This window comes from Leopardus geoffroyi, chromosome B4 (assembly GCF_018350155.1).
Source record: "Leopardus geoffroyi isolate Oge1 chromosome B4, O.geoffroyi_Oge1_pat1.0, whole genome shotgun sequence".
In the NCBI taxonomy this organism is placed as follows: domain Eukaryota; kingdom Metazoa; phylum Chordata; class Mammalia; order Carnivora; family Felidae; genus Leopardus; species Leopardus geoffroyi.
Genome location: NC_059341.1, coordinates 40968177 through 40988113, shown reverse-complemented (window position 1 = coordinate 40988113; position 19937 = coordinate 40968177). Strand labels below are relative to the sequence as shown.

General features: G+C 50.5%; 1 protein-coding gene across 1 annotated transcript in view; it reads right to left on the bottom strand.

Annotated features, from left to right (window-relative positions):
• Nucleotides 1-17440, bottom strand: part of CD9 (CD9 molecule) — a 33914-nt gene extending 16474 nt beyond the window's left edge. The window contains exon 1 of the mRNA XM_045462591.1: nucleotides 17207-17440. Coding sequence (XP_045318547.1) covers nucleotides 17207-17272 — 66 coding nt within the window. The 5' untranslated portion in view covers nucleotides 17273-17440. The remainder of the gene's footprint in view (nucleotides 1-17206) is intronic.
• Between the last annotated feature and the right edge of the window lie 2497 nt (nucleotides 17441-19937).

Genomic DNA, 19937 nt, shown 5'->3' with positions numbered 1-19937 from the left:
AGTGCAGGATCTGAGCAGGTCTGATGTAGACGTTCAGTTAGCCGATTCCTGATCACAGGCCCCCCTCCCCTACCATGTAAAGGACGGCAATCAGCCTCAGACCACCAGCTGGGTGGTGGGGATGGATGTGAAAAGTCCAGAGCCTCTACTCCTAGCCTGAGGCACCAGTCTGCCTGCTTACCTCATTCTCAAAGGAAGCCAACGGAAAACCTTCCGGTTTGGCTGAGAAAAGGTCCTTTGCCTTCAGGCCACAAATGGTCCCATCTATCTGACAGTGCAGGGAAAAAAAGGATAGCCTTTCCCCATTGTTTTATTGGAAATTCTTAAATTCTTCACGCATGTTCCTTTTGTTCTTAGAAGACAGCCATGAGAAAAACCTAAACTGAGGACATTCTACAAAATACTTGCTCGTCAGCACTTCTCAGAACTGCTAAGGTTACGAGAAACCAGGGAAGACAGAAACGGTCACAAATCAAAGACGGAGAAGTATGACAACCATCATGTGGTACCACGGATGGGACCCTGGCACAGAAAGAGGACATGACTGGTAAAACAAGTGAAATCTGAGCAAGTTTAGTTTAGTTGACAGCAACATTATCAGTGTTGGTTTCTTAGCTGTGACAAATGTGATGTGGTAATTAGAGGTGCTAACCACAGGGGAAATTCTTGGGACATAGGGGGTTCGCTATACTGTCTTTGCAAACTTTCTGCAGATCTGAAACTGTTCTAAAACTAAGAACGTATATACATGTGTGTGCACATGTATATACATATTTATGAAGCCGGGGCTTCTCTTTCAAAGCTTCTAGGTCTCTCTATCCTAAAATTCCCAACAGAAACGAACCCTCTCTTCTTCCAGGCTCACTGCTCCTTCTGGTTGCCCTCACCCCTGTGCACTCACCCCTGAGCTGGTGGCTTACCCCTCTCCAGGTCCCCACAAAGTGGTCACGGTATTATGCACCCAGCGCTCCATGTGGACAGCAGCCATGTCCCTGAAAGGCTTAGGTCAGTCGCTCAGTTTTAAGATTTCAGGTGTTAGCTGTGTCTTCATGTTTTCTGATCTCTCTGCAGCAGGACACCACGGAACCCTGATCCCACCTCCTCTTACCCGCCCCTTAGATGGAATCACTCAGGTTCCCAAATAAGTCCCCTGCATCCTCGCCTCGGCTCATGCCAGCCCTTCCTTCTGGAATGCCGTCCTGGCCACCCGGGCCTGCTGCTTCCCCACCAAAACGTCCTCAGTCTCTGGAGGAAACGCAATCCCACCAGCTGTAGCATCATCACACACACCCTTTTTCTTGCGGGTGTTCCGGGCTAGGGTCTCACTAGAGTGCAAGTTCCTTCAGGGCAGGGCTGGGTCTCACTAGAGTGCAAGTTCCTTCAGGGCAGGGCTGCTTCTCAGTCATTCTGGCAGCTCACCCACCCCATCCATACCTTGGACACAACAGTGAATAAATTCTAAATTCATGAATAAATGATCAGTCAATCAACAAATAATCATCCGACAAATGAGAGGATTGCTGCAATGGGAGAGAGTCTCTGAAGTCCACCAGAATCTGCTCTCTCTGCTCCTCTTCTCTTCAATAAGCTTCCTTTCCCTTCTGGCCTTTCCTCCAGATTCAGCTTCTAGTTTCTCGCTAGAAACTGCCAAGTCAGAAACTGCCAAGAACAATAACCTGAGAAAGACCCACCACGGCATGTGATGAGTATTGCAGTGAGATTCAGGGACAAATCCATAGAAAGTCTTTTGAAAACAAGAGTTTATGAAAAGTCCATGAGTCACTGTCCTCACCCCACGAATAAGTCCAGTTCGACACTCCAATCTTTGGTGAGCACACAGGTAACCCCGTCACCCGGGGCTTATGCCAATTCCAGGGGCCATGAAAACCCAGCAGGGCCCAAGCTCAGGCTCACAGAGAACCGTTTTCTGGTCACCCCCTCTGCCGCCACGGAAAGCACCACTCAGGAAAAAGGCAGCCATGCGAAGCCGAGTGCTTCAACGAGTCACACCATGAATCTCGCTAGAGGGGCAGGCCCAGGGATCCTACACTAAAACACACCTGGAGTTAAAGGAAGTGTCTTTAATTCCAAAGGAAGATTGAAAGCAAATCAAAGCATAATGCCACTTAGGGGCACCTGGTTGCTCTGGACCTGGTGCCAAGTTTGCAAAACTGGTTCCAGTTAGGACCTGGGGAACTATTTACATGCAAGCAGCCCCACTGACGGAAACATTTGAATGACGCCTGCAGAAAGATGTGACAAGAAGGGCAGCTGCATGTGTGTGTGTGTGTGTGTGTGTGTGTGTGTGTGTGCATGTGTGTGCATGTGCATGTGGTGCTGTGTCCTACCCCTCTACAGGAAACAGCCCTGTTTGCCTTGGACAAATCCCACTTCAAAGAAAAATCTCATGGCAAACAAACTGGGTGGTCTTGGCTAGACCCCCCTTTCCTCCAGGTCCCCTTTTTCTTTTGTAATATGACCTGACCGGTCACACATTTTATTAAAGGACAAAACATTCATCACGCTTTCTCTATCCAACTGCCTTAGAAAGCCCGGAAGGGGGAGGGTGGATCATTCTCCACCAGCGGTTTCTCTCTAAGGCTGACCTCAGATTTTAAGTGGTCACATCTGCACTTTTGGGGGGTTGCAGGTAGGCCGTAGTAAGAGGACAGGGGTAGGGTAAGGAGGGGTGCTGGCCTTCCTGCTTCTCGTTGTCCTTCTGGAAAAGCAATGGCCATGCGGTTACTTTGGTGAGCCGGTGGTCAGTAAGATGCTATAACATTCTTCAGTGCGGGGCAGAAAGAATGACAAAGCAAAGGAGTAGGAGGCCCTGGTTCTGTCACCTGTCATTTGCATGCATGTGCCAACCAGACCTGGTCTACATGGGGTGGATGTCAGAATCACCTGGGGAATTCTACATGTGCATCTGTCTCAGCACCCCCCCTCCTCCAGGATGTTTTCTGGCACACCTCTGCTGAGAAGCCCCAGATTAGCAGACAGCCATGGACTCTGGGTGTAACTCTGGTCTGCCACCTAGATGCTGTTTCATACTAAGCACTTTCCTTAGCTTCTCCAACCCTTAGAGTTCTCATTTGGGCACAAGATTGCAGGACGCCTGTCCTGCCTTTAATCTAGCTTGAAGGGGAGGATAAATGATGTAACCCATGTACTACACTCTGCAGACCACAATGACCACAATGTGGCATAGCCAGCCAGATTCCGTAGGGAAAATAAGGACGGTAATAAGAATAATAAACCTTGAGAAAGACACAACACGACAAGGGGGCAATTCATGGCAGTCGGTGGCTATCAGTTGTGTCCCTCTACAATTGGAGAGGGTGGTTGGGCAGGAGGGAACAGGGCAATCTAGGACACTGGGGTTCTGGTTTCTGTGGGTCTGTGCGAGTTGCGGTGCGGTGGAGGATGATGGATAAATTTACCTCCTCCACACCCACACTGGCCACCCGCAGACAGGAATGGCCAAAGGAAAGTGGGGAAGGAAGGTTAAAGGGGACAGTCAGCTCTGTCCCGGGATCACAGGCTGCTTCCCTGGGCGAATTAAAAAAGCAGATCAGAGAGGGAGGGGATTTTATCTCTTTACTTTCCTCCTTCAGTAAGATACGCATCGACCCTCGTTATTTACTTATTTTTTTTTTTAAAGGACTAAGCATGGGAGACCTGTAGGCATAGTTCCCCATGGCACCTGGGAAGTCGGTAACAGACTGAATACCAAGGATGTGAGTTTCCCCTACCGGCCTTTTCTGGGCCCCCGAATACCACTCACGCTTTAAGAAAGCCTCAGAAGCAGAGATAAGGGCCTCTATGTTCACACAGGCCTCAACATTTAAAAACAAGTCAGGCCACCCAGACCTGTGGGCTCGAGCCTCACCCATCTCCATGGCAACCCTGGCTCACCGCTGACTGCCAAGCCTCGGATGGGCTGATTCACCCGTCAGGAGGCTGGGCCCGGCGCTGGCAGCATGCACCAACAGGAGTCTAGTCCTCACCACCTCTTCTGATCCTCTCCTGGCACCCTCCGCTCCCACCTCCAAATGAAGGCTGGGGCTGTCATCTTTGGAAGGACAAAGACGCCTGGCAGGAGCGGAGGCTGGAGTCCTCCTGTACCCAGTCCTACCACGCAGGAAAACAATGACAAAAACCAAACTCCACTCTCCTGAGTGGAGAAAAAACTACCATGACTTGCCTTCAATTAAGGATCACAAGTAAAATGTTACTTCCTGGCAGAATTTAAAGATAGCAACAAGGGACCTGTTATTAACTTTAGTTTTATTAGAGAGGAGTTGAAAAGCTGCAGAGGTGACAGTCCTGGAGAATAAGTCCCTCTGTGAGTATGATCGTCCTGGGGGGTCATCTCGTCCCTCTGGACAACTTCTGCTCTGAGGCTTTGACCAAGCCACTGATCTGGGGGCAGTGCTCAGATTGACAGAAGCTGGGCCACTGGGAAACTTATCTCTGGGCCAGCGGGTCACCACGTGTGGTCCCCAGACCAGCAGCAGCAGCACCTGGGAATTTGTTAGACATGAAAATCACTGCCCCCATCCATCCTAGACTTACTGAATTAGAAATGGGTGCGGTGAGGCCCAGCAATCCCCCCAGATGATTCTGATGCTTGCTCAAGTTTGAGAACCACTGTTCTGGACCTTTATGTAAACACCAAACAATCGGATGACACGGAGAAGCTTTCCTCTGGGCACAGAGACTAGCTTCCTTTTTCTTTCTTTCTTCTTTTAATTAAAAAAATTTTTTTAACATTTGTTTATTTTGTTAAATAGAGACAGAGTGGCAAGCGGGGGAGGCGCAGAGAGAGAGGGAGATACAGAATCTGAAGCAGGCTCCAGGCTCCGAGCTGTCAGCACAGAGCCCGACACGGGGCTTGAACTCATGAACCTTGAGATCATGACCTGAGCCAAAGTCAGACGCTTAACCAACTGAGCCACCCAGGCGCCCCCATGAGCCACCCAGGCACGCCCAGAGACTAGCTTTCTAAATGCCAGTGGTGAAGGTCAGGAAGCCATGGAGTGGGGCGGGGGGTAGGAGCTTTCTCTGGGCTCAGCCCTTACGTGGAACAGTGTTTCGCCATTCTACTTTACACTGTAATCTGGAGAGTATGGGCTCAACTCTTCCACCTAGTGCTGTAGAGCCATGCGACTGGGCCACATGCTGCATGGTGATAGTCAAAGGGAGGACACAGGTCAGGTAAGTGGGAAGGAAGCAAGAGGTAAGAAAGAGATAATGGCTGGACAACTCTATCTTGAACCCACTGGGCCTAGGCACTCATAGTAAATGGTTCAAGTTAGAACCTGCATTTGGCTTCCAAATAAGTATTCATCACACAAGCTCAGCCCTGTGAACTCTCCTCTCCAAGAAGCCAAAATGACTCCCACAGCCTCCGCAGCAGGGCGGTCTTGGTAAAAAATTCCTCCTCCTCCTGATTTCTGCAGCCTGAGTTCTCCCTAGGCTGGACAGCCATTAGGTACGAGTGGATTCTTTTCCTCAACTAATTATAAATTCTAGGGGGCAAAATTTTATTTTTTTTTGTAAAGAATATATGCAGAGGCTGATGCTCAACGATGTCATAGGTTAGTGTTGAGTTGACTTCTGGCAGGCTTTTCTGTCCATGAGCAACTCCTCCAGAGGCTACAGAAGGGAAAATCAATAATACAATAATAGGAATAGTTACTGTCTATGGGCATCCATGCACGTCTCACATTGTAGGAGGTGACTGACATATATCATCTCATTTAATCCTCTCATCATCTTTAGAGATAAAACAGGTTCCAAGAGGTTAAGTAACAACTCACTCGAGAGGACACGGCAGCAAGAGGCAACATTCACACTGAACCAGATCCACACAGACAACTCAAAGCTGCCTCTTCCTGACACCGTGCTCTCTCCCTGGCCAGCTGGTGAATGGGAAGACTAGGAACCCCTAGGAACTTTTCTCGGGGAATGAGAAGGTCATCTGGACATGCTGAATTTAGCAAAATGCTCTGACCTAAACCTTAATTTGTCTGCTGTGGTGAAGTGATTCAGACTCAGGGTGCCAACCCCAGCCTAGGGGAAAGCCAAGAGGGACGGAGCTCACGGACCACTCACTTCTCCTTGGGGTTTGTTCTCTCTCTCTCCTTTCCCTTCCCCTCTGTTGAGGCTGGGAGAGGTGGTGGTTTCAATCCACCATCACCGGGTGCCAGGGAAAACGTACCCTTTGGGGCCAGCTCTGCCTTCTTTCCCCTTCCTGTGGGGTCCACATAGAAGCAATGGTGACTTTGGCTCTGCCCCACTCTGAGACCTGGCTTCAAGGTGTCAAGAAAGTTCTAGATAAGAGGGATCTACCTCTTCCTGGGAAGCACAAGAAGTGAACAGGAGAGGTGTCGAGGCTATCCTTCCTGGTTTGGAGGAAGGGCAGATTTCTTCCTCTTATGGCTATTGTTGAATTCCCAGTTCGACTCCACAAGGGGAGGGGGGCCCTCTGCCAAATAGCCCTGATGCTGGGGCCACTCCCATCTATGTGCAAAACTGGTCCCTCTCCTCACCCACCTTTCCCATAATGGGGAAATCTCTAAAATGGGCATTTTGTGGACAGATGGAAAGACAAGTCCTCTAATTCACCTTCTAAAAGGGATAAAACCTAGGGGTAAAGGTTCAGCCTTGAACAATCCTGCGTGATGTGGGTTTACAGAACTGAGGTGAGAAGACATGGATGAATGTGACTCTTTAGGACAGCTTCAATCTCTGAAACATTCCGAGAGGCAGTAGTAATAGTAACTATAGCAGTAGCTGCCGGAACTAACACCCGAGTTCTTGCTTGGAGCCAGGCACTGCGATAAGCTTTTTACATTAAATATGCCACCATTTCTAACAACCCTAAGACTTTGGGGGTATTACCTTCATTACTCAAACAAGGAAAGTGTGGCTTAAGGAGAATCACTGATTTCCCCCAGGAATCTGCATTTCTGAAAGTCAACTCCTCCCACACCCAACAATCACTGTGTCATAAAGGGCCCTGCTACCATGTGCTGTTCTTTTACACCACACCAGGGCACATCAGAAAGTCAACAACAAGCCCAACGGTCCCTGAGAAGCCAGGTCCTTGGGGAGGCACACTTCTGCCTCTTGTGACCATTTACAGCCCTAAATACTGAGGAAATTATGGCACCTACCCCATATAATTCAATATTTTAAAAAATCAGTATTATAAAATAAATATAAAGAAGGTCAGAAAAAAGTTCTTATTTTCTCCATGATTCCTTGGGCTTACCTGCATTGCTGACATCCTAAGCACCTGTTTGGCCTGCTCGCTGAGCTTGCAGGGGTTCACTTTCTGGGGATTCCAGTGCACTTGGAGGGGGGGGGTCTCTTGAGTGGAAGGGTGAAAGTGGTTCAATAGCTATAGCCTATGGGTGCCATCAGTTTGCTAAGAGTGGCTCTTTTGGGCCAGTGTGTGTTCCAGTGTGACTTCAGGCTAATGGGAACATGCCCTATAGGAGTGACAGTGGGATATCCCAGGGAGAAGAGGAATGTGAGGGAGCTAGATTTCTACAGTAAGGTCCTGCTGCCCCTTGTGAATCTAAGAGGACTGGTAGGACTGCCTTGTACACTTAGAGGTAGTTCTGATCATCCCAGTTTGAGATGAGGAAACAGGTTCAGAGAGGTAGTTACTTCCCCAAAGTCACAGAGCAGGTATGGAGCAACTCAGCCATCAACTCTCTCCCTCTGTCACATGCACAGCACATGCCATGTAGAGGTTAATTACTCGACTGCCTGTCTCATCCCTGGTGGAAGGGAGCTAGTGTGGTCCCCTCTCTGGGGTGTGGCAGAAGGTGAAGGGCCTTGTAAGCTTTTTCTCAGCACACCTTAATGGTAATTAGGCAGTGACCTGCTCGGAACAAGCTCAAGAGTTGAGAAATCCTCCCTTCCAAGGACATCACCATCAGTTAAAAACCAGAGCTCTTACTCTGCCCAAGAGAGGAGAAAAATTTCAGCTGATATGATGGGTTAGTAGTAAGGGGATGAAGGATAGAGAGGGAGGGCCTCTGCCCAAGATAACCTCTTTCTAAACAAGAAACCTCATTTCAAGTTTCCACTGCCTGCTTGCCAGACATGCAGCATACATCAGCCAGCCCATAAATCTGTTTTCTGCTGAAAGCAGGCATTCTGATCTTAACCAAAATCATCTGATGTGGGGGACTGTTTGGGGGATGTTTTGCTTTAAATTCCAGAATACCACACATTTGTTTTCCATTGTGTATGCCTCACTAAGACACTTGGCGATTACACACACACACACACACACACACACTCTCTCTCTCTCTCTCTCTCTCTCTCTCTCTCTCTTATTTTAGCCATGTGGACCAGTTAGCTTTCATTCCATCTGTGGGAACAGTTGCCACTTGCTTGCATGGCCCTGAATGGTGGTGGGAGATGCCCCTTTTTTTTATACCTTTGAAACAATGCCATGTGGCATGTGGATTAGCAGTGTTGGCAAAAGGCATGCCCAGCACCGCTCAGTTAAATGGCCCTCCTTCCCCAGCATGGTGCATTCTGAGCACAGAGCCAGGAAACGAGCAAGAGCCAAGGTCCCCAACTGTTGTGTCTGACCTATCATCTATCCCATCCCTTTGCCATGATCCCTGCCTACATTTTAGGTCTCTTAATTATAGCTCCCATTTGCATAACATGGGTTTCAACTCATACACAAGTCCAACTATACGCAGATTTTTTTGATAAATACAGTACAGTCTTGTGAATGTATCTTCTCTTCCTTATGATCTTCTTAATAACATTTTCATTTCTCTTGATTATCTTATTGTAAGAACACAGTATATATAATACATATAACATACAGAGCATGTGCTAATTGACTTATCGGTAAGGCTTCTGGTCAACAGGAGGCTATTAGTAGTTAAGTTTTGGGGAAGTCAAAAGTTATAAAGAGATTTTTGACTGCATGGGGGTTGGTGCCCCTAACCCCCGCATTGTTCAGGGGTCAACTGTATGTCACTGGACAGCTAGCACGACAACACAGCACTTCACCTGTAGTATTTCATTTTCACAGTAGACCCACCAAGTAGGTACTATTTACTTTCATTTTTTAGATGAGAAAACTTGGGCACAGAAGCAGCTTGTCTGAGAGCACATAGCAAATAAGTGGCTGGGTTAGAACTTGAACCGTGGACAGTCTGACTACAAAGCCCATATTCTCAATCATTTTGCTAAACTGTCTTTTAGATCAGTTTTATTGATTTCAGAGCCAGAATTTTTCACTTTTGTGCTGTCTCCCTCCTAGCCACATCTGATCCCATTTCAAAAGGGTACCTTCTATCCTTAAAGGTCCCAAGAGAGCCCACCAAAGGGCTTTACCTTCTCAGGACAGACAAACACCTGCAACAGCCACCTGGCCGCAGGTGCCCCGTGAACCTGGCCTCTCTCCGAGGCCAGCTGCCTGATGGACAGTCTAGAGAGAGAATGCACTTCCTCCTGCTGGCCTCTGGCCCAAGAGTGGCGTCCACACCCTTGCTGCACTGGCCAGAAAATCTGTGTGGACACAAGCACTGCTCTGGGAAACAGATTCCCCGCAGTAACTTGGCATGTTTTCTTCTTATCCCAACTTCGCTACTGTCACAAACCTGGCAAGTGCAGACACTGTTAGATCTGCCCAGTGGCCACCATCCTTGCATCCCCTATAGGAATGGCACCAAGGTGAGGCCCAGAACCTCTGCTCTTTCCCCACAGCACCATCCTGCCAGCAAAGGGCACGAGAGGGCATGACCGCAGGCCTGTGTTGCAGCCCCAGCCATGGGGTCCTGAGAGGCACCAACCACATGAGGATAATGCCAGCTTCCCACACTGATGGTCCCTCCCCAGCACCGGATGAGAATCTAATTCCCATCTGAAATAAGCTTTCTGGGTCTCTTAAGGGTTATGTGTCTTAGGGACTCAGAGCTATAATATAAGGGGGGCAAGGGAAAGTAGGGGATGTGGAGATGTTCCCAGGCTTGCAGAAAGGAGGCTTTAGAAAGCCTGAGCATAATAGTAACAGATTTAAATGCGCAGCCCCCTACTGCAAGAACCAACGTGAAGCACTCATACTGCGTGGGGGAGAGCGGGAGACCGTCTTAGTGGGAAGGGTTTCTTGGGTCTGGACTGTGCATTCTGCTCCAGGAGCAGAGCTGCTGTGGGGGGTGAGGAGGCCTGCCACCCACCGGAGGGGGACACTGATGTGAGCTGTGTGTACAATCACTCAACTAGGCGGGAAGAGGTGATTTTGATTTGAACATATAAATAGCTATGTCTGAGTCCATTTGGGCTGCTATGACCAAATACCATCGACGGGGTGTCTTAACAAGAAATTACTGCTCACAGTTCTGGAGGCTGGGAACTCTGAGATCAAGGTACCAACAGACTTCGGGTCTGGTGAGGAGTTGCTTCCTGGTTCACAGAGGGCTGTCTTCTTGCTATAATCTCACATGGTAGAAGGAAGGAGGGTGCTCTCTGGGGCCTCTTCTTTTATAAGAGCACCAATCCTATTCATGAGAGTGAGTCAATCACCCTGAAAGCCCCTACCTCCAAATACCATCATGCTGGGTTTTAGAACTTAACATATACATTTTTTGGCGGGGCGGGGAACACCTTCCAGTCTATAGCAAACTATCTTTTAAAAACACCAAACTTCTGTTGACTTGCAAAGCAATGCATTCACAATTAAGTAGGGGTTTGCTGATCTTTTCATTTAAAGTTTTAATAAATCAATTTTATCATGCTATTGATTTGATCAATGTAGGTTTAAAGATAAAACCGGAGTGTTATATAGAAATTTGTTTTGAATTCAGTGAAACTGTCTGATTTACTTGATTGTATTTTTGAAGCCCTGGTCAAGGATTTGCTGCTACGATCCATGTGTTGTGCTGTTTTTACACTTGGACACTGACATGTAGCTCATACTGGGAACAGAAGCAAGGGACTGTGTCCTGAGCACAGGAGGCGAGGGCTTGGTAGAAGTCACGGGCCATTGGCCTGCCCGGCCTGAGAGGTGTTCAGTGGAACCTGGAATCTACGTTGAACATAATAGAAACAGGATTAAGCTTCGGAGGGTTTCTTTTGTAACAGCACCAGCAAGAGTCACTGTTTCAGCTCCCCTGCACAATGCCTGCCAAGAGGATTGAACACGCAGGATCTTTAAAACCCAGATTTCTGATTTGTCTCCAAGTCAATAGTCCCCAAACCTCTCTACCCAGGGATCTTTGCTACAATCAAATGAATCCAGTCCCCTCTCCGAGTCAGAGGGCTTCACCCTCCTCTGCTATTCAGCCAGACTGAGTATCATCTCCTCAGGAGTCCAAATCCCCAAATGATCCCCCAGAGATACCCTTCCCTTTCCAAAGTCCTCAAGGGCAAGGCCAGGGAAGGTTGGCTGATTTTAGTCTCCATTGGGTGGGAAGGAGGAGGGGGGAAAGACAGAACTCAGTTCTTCCTAAACAAATACAAATCACCCAAGCTATGGGAAACCTAACCCAAGAAGCAAAACTTGGCTAGAAGCTCATAAAGTTGGATTCTTCATGTGGACTAGAAATACAGAACACTCATTAAATTAATCGAGAGTCAAAGCCACTCCCTGGGCAATGATTAAGCTGAGAGTCAGAGCAAGTATGGGTGGGGAGGCTAGCTCTCCAGTCTACACTGTTGTTGATCAGGGAACTTAGCCTTTCTCAAATCACCCCCAATTCCCCCACATAGTCCTTGGGCAACCCACTACTCATGGCTGAAACAAGGGATTCAGAATAGAGAAGAGGTTGCTTGGAAAATAAGAGAGAAAAACTAAAATGAGGTGTTCATAACCTAAGGTCCATTGGCCTCCAGAAAAAAAAGCAAAAACAAAAACAAAACAAAACAAAACAACAAAAAGGCCTAATATTTTTCTGGAGGCCGGTCCTACTGATTTTGTGGGATTCCCTAAAAATCTGGTTAAGGTCCATGAATCTAGGACGATAGCACACAGTACTTACAAACTATCCAGAACCAAGTACTTTTTTGGGGTGGTGGTTGGGGGTCGGGTGAGTTGGAATTACGGGTGGATGTAATTGTTATAAAATTATCTCATCTGGAGGCAGGATGATGCTTTCCACAGCTGGATGCCATCACTTGATGGAAAATGAAAATGTCCCTGGACCAGCACGACTTTTTCCACAGAATGAAACAGGCAAGTGATCTGCAGTCAGACTTCAAAAACATAAATTTTAAAAATGTATTATTGAGATCAGCTCTTCTGGTCTCCTGAATTCCCCGTAGTTGAGAGCACGGGGCCAACAGGCCCTTCCCCAGGTTTTCAGAACCCTAAAACAATGAAGTCATCACCCTCCTGTATGGAAGAGATGGAAAGGTGGTTTCTGCAGGGCTTTGGTTGAAAAGACCTGTGGAAGGAATTCCCACTGACCCCCACCTGGGGAGGGGGGGATCACAGAAAATAAACACGCAGCTCCTCAAACTTCACTGTCTTCTCCCCAGCTGGACACAGTTCTATTGAGAACATCCAGCTACCAAGGAGACAACAGGTTACAGGAGCCACGATAACCCATGACCTGCGGTCCCTTATCCTTGCAGCCGGGTGCACCCAGGAAAGAACTGTCAAGGCTGTGTTCTTTAGAAGAAAAGGTGCTTTGGCAAGTTCAAGGTGTATTATTAAGTTGCAGACTGTGTGACCAAAAGCCACACCTCCTTATAAAATTGAATCGAACCGGAAAACAAACACGGGACACACAGCTCTGCGTCTAACAGGGAAGATTCACGTGTAATACCAAAGGGTGTGAGAGCACTGACTTGTGAGGTTTGAAACCACAGATGCCTCATTTGGCAGAGTTAAGTGCTCTGGCAGGGATGGCCCTCTGTGGGGCTGCTTATCAAAGTGGATCCAAATTCAGGTCTTAACCAGCAACCTCTTCCTTGGAGTACAAAAGAGTAAGGTCTGGAACGGTGCCATGGGGCACTTTGAAAGCGAAGGGGGAGAGAGAGACAAAGAGAGAGAGTGAGCATATGTGTGTGTGTGTGTGTGTGTGTGTGTGTGTGTGTGTAGAGGAATCCCCTTCCCCCCAAACCAGGAGTCAGGTCTTTGCTGTTGACAACCAATGCAGGCAAAAGTGTGGGGAAAGCCATCAAGATTCTGGGCAGGGGACAAAGGGAGAAGTCCTATTTTCCTTAGCAGATGCAGACACCTGGCCTCAACTCACCTCTCCCCAAACCTGCCAGCCTCAGTACAAACACAGCCAGCTTTCCCAGAGCTCTGGCTGTCTGCGTGCCAAAGTTGGGGAGCCATTTTAGGGAACAGTCTTAGCTGCTTGCTCGGCCCCACGTTGAAGGTCAACAGCTTCTGGGGGAATTGGCAAGTTGGGTGGGAAGGGCTTCTGCCACCGCCACCCGCCTAGGTCCATACCCCTCCCTGACCCAGAAGCCTGATGTCTTAGGGTTCCTGTGCTGTGTAGTTTATTTTCAGAAGTGGGGTGCCGCCCCATAATCAAACGTGTAGCCACACATAAAATGGAGTGGGTGTCCCAAAGCGGGAATCATTGAGGCGGGGTGGATCATGAGGCTGGCAGTGATGCAAGAAGAGAAGGAAAGGAAGGGGGGGGGGGGGGAATGTGTGTGGATTCCGAATGTGGATTCCTGCCTATGTCCCTGGTTTCAATTTCCACACTTCTTGCTTAGGGAAGTGCTCCCACCCTCCCCACTGCTTCCATCTACCTCCAACAGAGGAGCAACCACAGCTGGAGTAAACAGAAAGTTAAGGCTCCTATGCCAAGTGCAGCACATACATTCTCTCATTTTGCCTACAACAACGCCATGGGGTAGACGCTGGCTCCACCCGGTGATGGGGAGACTGAACCCAGAGTGGCGCGCTGGTCAGTGGGGCAGGACTACCACAAATGGCTGAGGGCGAGGAAAACAGAGAGCCCCCAAACATAGGGACCCCATCCAGGGCAAGAGAGGGGAAAATGTGAGGTTAACAGGAAAGAGACCAAGAATCAGACCCCAGAGGTAAAGACCCAAATGAAGCCAGGCTCCGAGGACAAGCCTTCATAGCCACTGCACATGTCCATCCCCCAACTCTGATTTTGATTTTGGGTTGTGTGGGGAAGTCCTATTGCTATAGGTACTCGGGGTGGGGCCAGGCTCATAGACTGAGCTGAAGGGATTTCTGTGACCATTTGTTTCAACCCATCATCATTTCCTCAGATGAGGAAACTGAGGTCTGGAGCACAAAAGCAACCTCCCCAAGGTTTCAAAGTGACATGAGGACAAAGCTAGACTGAGACCCAGGTCCCTGTCCAGGTTCCCACTGTTTTTTTTGGGGGGTGGGGGTGGGTAGGTAGGGCGGTCTGGAGGAAATAACAGAAACACTGAAACAGAGCCAAGAAGTTAGCGTTGTGAGGGTGCTGGATGAACAGGGTGCTTGGTCTGGCAGTAAGCACTGGAGGCCCCACTTGGGGAGGGCAGGGGTGCAGGCTCAGCTGTCACTGAGGGTTCCCCAGGGCTGAAGGCAGGGCCAGGGAAGAGGTGTACCCTCTCCCCACCCTCCTAAGCCCACCGCCACTGAGGTGGGCTTTTCTCTGGGTCCCTGCGAGGCTACCCCTCTCAGCATCCTTTGTTCAGGAGGTGCTGGTGGCGCCTGGCCTCACAACTCCTATTTTTCAAGGCCCATATCAGATCCCAAATGCTAAGTTTATAAATCTCTGGTCTCAAAAAAAGGTACCTGGTACCTTTCATCCCAGATAACTGGGATGAAAAGTACATTGGGCTTTAGGCCAACCAGACCTGCCTTCAAACTTACTTCTCGTGCTATCCTGCCACATGACCCTGGATAAGTCATTTAACTTCTCCGGGGACTCTTTTCCTGGTCATCAGTACAATGGGGATGATGCTTCCTGCTCTGGCTAGATCATGAGACTTGGAAAGGGCCTTTGCAGGCTGCACAAGTGGATCCTGATACCCCTTTATTCCATCATCTCTACTGGGCCCTTGATACAACACTACTGAACAATAGTTAATTCAGGAGAACGTAGCTAACCCCCCTACACCAGCTCATTTGCCAGGTCCCCTTGTTGGTTTCATGATGGAGACAGAAGAGGATGGGACTCAAGTAAGGGACACAAGGGTTGTGGTATTGGTTCGGTCTCTGTGATCCTGGGCCAATCATCCCTCTCTGGTTCTCTGCTTCTTCATTGTGAATACTGGGGCCAGAATGGATGATCACTAGAGCCCTTCCTAATTCTGGACCCAAACATTCCCAGAGTGAGTCATTTCTGTTTCAGATGACATAGCTGATCAGCAGCACCTAGCCCAGGCCAGGGCACCTCTGAATGTGGGTGGGGTGGTAGGCTGGAGACAATAAGAGACAGCAGATCCCAGAGGAGCCCTGGAGCCTCCCATCAGGCTGCTGCATGTGCTACAGGGCAGACTTGGGGTATGAAGGCCCATGGTAGTCTGTGGTTCCTTCCCAGCCTGAAACCCTCATGCAGCCTAGGCAGATAGCTGAGGACTAACCAACAGATGGGCGGGGCGAGAGGGGGGTGGTGTGTGTGGCGGAGGGTGTGCTGGGGAGGGGACAGGAAAACTCCCCAAAGGACAAGGGTGGGGTGGGGCGGGGCTAACCCGCCTTCTCACATTCTTTTCTGGTGCCAGCGGTTGGGGAGAGGAGGAAGCCAAGCCTGTGAGCTAGCTGGCAGGCTGGCTGCTGGGGGCTGGTGGGAACACCGGGAGGAAGTAATGCCCACCACCAGGAGGTCTCCCTAAAACAGGCCAAGTGTTGGGCAGGGGCACATCTATGTGCCATCCTCACTAGAACATGTGTTAGGTATGGTAACTCTTGCAAGGGCAAGAGTCAGCTCCGGAGAGAGGATTAAAATCTCAAGAGGTTTGTCCCAAGGTTCCTGGGGACCCCAGTGACCAGCTCCAGGGGAATAAGTACAGTATATTTTTTTGTTACAAGGCTCTGGTGGCATGCCTGTTTCTACAGCCATCTCTCGAGTGGCCTAAGGGCTGCCTTTCCAAATCCCTTTCTGACTGCAAAGGAGCAAATATTGCCCATCTGTGTGCAAGGGATGTAGTCCTCAGACTATTCCTTGCTTCTTTTCTGTCTCTGGGTGGTCCCTTAATCCTCCAAGAGAAAGTGTGGAGGGGACATCCCCTTTTCTGCTGCTTCCCTCTGGCATTCCATTTGCAGAAAAGCTGAGTGTGGCCAGCAGTGGGAGTCAGGTAGCTTCCTGGCCTGGTGTCCTCTCCAGGTGAACTTCCACTCTCCGTGGCCCCGCCTTGCCACTGGGTGGGCTGGCATGGGGGCGTAAGCGAGGGCGGAGGCCCTGGGCTGGCAGTGGGCGGCAGGCACCTGATCTTCCCCCGGAAATGGAGAAACACTGGACTAAAAGCGCCAACAGGCATCTGCCCCTCCTCTCCCCAACTCTCCCAGAGTTCTCTCCAGTTCAGATACTTATCGCCTTTGAAAAAAAAAAAAAAAAAAAAATCAAGACAAGCTAGTCTTTCAGGTAGTTTCGAGACAGTTTGGACTTTCTCACGGTGGCGGCTCAGAATCAAGCCCGCAGGTACCTCCTAAAGGGTGGACGGGGGTCCTAGTCCTCCCTCCCTCTCCCTTTCCAGTGTAAAAGTGTCAACAGCTCCAGGCTGAGCTCTCCCGGCGCCGCTGAAGTCCTCAGTGCGCCCGCATCCCCCCTCCTCGAGGCCCCTGCCACTTGTGAGACCCCACCCAGATCACGAACTGTACTGCCCGCCACAGTCCTCCTTGGCCATGGCCCCAAGTTCCCAGAAGTGGGGTGCTCCGTTTCTCTCTGCCGTCTTCCCCCTCCTGCACTCGGAGGGGTGTGGGGTGGGAACAGACACAAACCCCACCCCAAACCCTCGGCGAAGGAAAGGGCCGGGGCCGGTCTCCGCGCCCCAGCTCGCTAGGGCCCCCCGCGTCCCCCTGCCAGCTCGGCTTCGGAGGAGTCTTCTATGATCGTGCCCGCCCAGCTCGTCCCCGGACCCCGTCGAGGAGCCAGCTGGCGACCGCAGTGCCTTTTCTCTTCCCGCCCGGAGTCCACCCGGCGCGGGCAGCGCCAGTTACCGGTACTTCCGACCGCGGACGGGGTTCCCGGGACGAACAGGTGGCCCCGCAGAGGAGCGCGCGGCAGTCGCACTCACTCACCCAGAAGATGAAATTAAATCCGAAGAGCAGGTATTTGATACACTTGGTGCCTCCTTTGACCGGCATCTTGCGGGCTAGACGGGCCTGGACCGGACTGGTGAGGGACTGGGGGGACGCGCGGCCGGGACGAGCGGCACCAGGCTTCGGACCGAGGTGTCGGCGGCTGCGGGCTGGCCTCCGGGCTGCACTTTTAAAAAGTGCCACTCCTTACTGCGCGCGAGGGCTGCGGTGCGCATGTGCCGTGGACCCCGCCCCCGGCCGACCCCGCCCCTGGCCCCACCTGCCCCGCCAATGCCGGCCGGCCGGCTACGGCCCAGGTTCTGGGGACTCCGGCTCAGCAGCGCCGGAGCCCGCACTCTCATTTCTCCTCCCGCCTCCCGCACAGCGCTCTTTCCCCCTAATCGGCCATACCCTCCTCCTTCCCGCCACAGACAGACCTCCCGCTTTCCTCTCAACCGTCCAGGGATCACTCCAGACTGACACCGGGCCTCCCCCCCCCCCCCCCCCCGTCGCTTTTACCTAAGAGTTCTATGGAGGCCTCGCCCTTCGCCCTTCGGTTCTCGCTTTGTTGATTCTGGGCTTCCTGTCTGAGTCCTCTTTGGGGAGATTTTCCTCGGGTCGTTGGGGTGGAGTCCCCTTGCCTGCAGAATGAGGGCTCTTCTTGCTCTGGGCTCCCCTTGAAGAGAAGCTGCCTGGCTTTATTTCTCCTTGAGGTGGCTCCTTGCAAACTTTCATTTGGAGTACACTTACTTGGCACATCGTGCGGAGTAGGAGGAATTAGAAGCTGGCAATCCAGGTGGGAAGAGAGGTTGGAGGCTTATGGTAGTAATTTTCAAATATAATCACCGAATGGTAATATGGCTGAGAATCGGGTGGTCCTGGAGTGCTTCCTGGCCTTGAGGTTTAAATGCCCTGAGAGGAGGAGAGTTTGTAGCCAGGCTTCTGTTCTTGCCTCTACTCCATATCACCCTCTGTCTTGCCCTTTGGCCTCGGGATGCTGAGTTCTGAGCCTGTTTCTCCTCCACCCAAAAACTTTCAAAAACTTTTCCCCCATTCAATGGCCCAAGTTGAAATTCCCCATACTGCATTCAGCTCCTTGTGCTGAACACTGCTCTACCTGGAACACACTGCCCCATTCACTCCTCACCTCTGCCTGGCCTTGCATGTGGTGTGTGCCCTCTGGTTGGCTGGTCCTGCCCTTTTCAGATGTAGACACTCTGAGGCTCCTCTAACATTCCTTTCCTGTTTCTCACTAAAGGACGAGGAGAGTCTTTTCAAGTCCCAAAAACCCCTTTATTTAAGTTTTTCAAAACGAATTATCGTTTGCAAAAGCAAGAAACATCAGAAAATACCAACAAGCAAAAAAAGAATATAACTCAATTTCACCCACTAGAAACAGAGAGGGTCAGCACTTTGTAGCTCTTATCTTGCTGTTTATTATCACTGTCATATTTGGCTCATTGATTCATTCATTCAAAAACATTCTTCAGTGTCTACTTATAAGGGGCAGGGCTGGGGGCTGGGTGTCCACTGGTGGAGGGATTCAGGCATCCAGACAATGAGAGAGAGTGTTATTTGGGTGTCATAGCTCTGAACAGATTGGGAAGTAATGCTGCAGAACCACAGGGAAAGTTGTAATCACTGGAGAACATTGGGCAAAGCCTGGGGCTGGGGCTGGGGCTGTCTGGGGTCTGGGCTGGAGCTCACAGTTGGGGAAGGGGGAAGGTACGTGGGAGATGAAGGTGGAGACCCAGCTGGGGTGAGGTGAAAGGGAGCCTCCCCTCTGCACTTTGCACTCTGAGGTAAGGGGTCGGTCACTGAAGGGTTCAGGCAGGGAATGGGTTCCATCTGTTGTGTGATTTAGGTTGATGGCTACCTGTATTTTAGGCAGCTGGGGAGGGCAGGAGGTACAGGCATTTGGCCCCTTGAAGTTAAGGGCTATTGTTTGTGCAGACCTTGGCTCAGAGCTTTGGGGGATTATGTGGAAGGTGACAGGTGACAAGTTGTATGGGGTGGGGGGGCCCTGCAACTGGGTAGTGTGAGGGGAGCATGGGACACAAAAGGTGAGGTGAGGTGAGAACATATGGAGAGCAGTTAGGAGGCTCTAGAATAGTTCAGATGAGAGACAAAGAGAAATGGGTGGGGGGCGGTGGGTGGGGGGGACTGGAGAGTGCAAGCAAAACCAGAAGAGGGGACAGTGTGTGTGTGTGTGTGTGTGTGTGTGTGTGTGTGTGTGAGCATGTGGGTGTGGGGGGGGGGGCGTGGTGAGGAGAGATCCCAGCCAGAACAGCAAGAGACAGATTATGGAGGATCCATGCACGGATTCTAGTGCTTCTCAGGAGCCCACTATGCCTTGGACTACACTGTATACTGAGATGAAGGGAGCTCTGATCCTCACGGAAGAATCTCCATGCAGGGCAGGTAAGTGTGAACTCAGGGAATCTTGGCTCAGGGGAGATGTGGTCTAGGAACAAGGGGCGACACAGGGTGCATCCCCAAGCCTGCTAGAGTCAGGAGAGGCTTCTCAGTGCAGGGAACACAGCAGCAGCTGACTTTGGGAGGCGGGGTGGAGAGAATTCCAGGCCTAGGGAACTGTATATGCAAAGGCACAGAGCAGGAAACTACAGGCGGCTGGCCGCTCTGGGGAAACTGCCACTAGTGGATGAGAAGGAGAAGGAAGGATGAACAGGAAGGAGAAGCCAGGAAAACAGGGCTCCCTACAGTTTACACA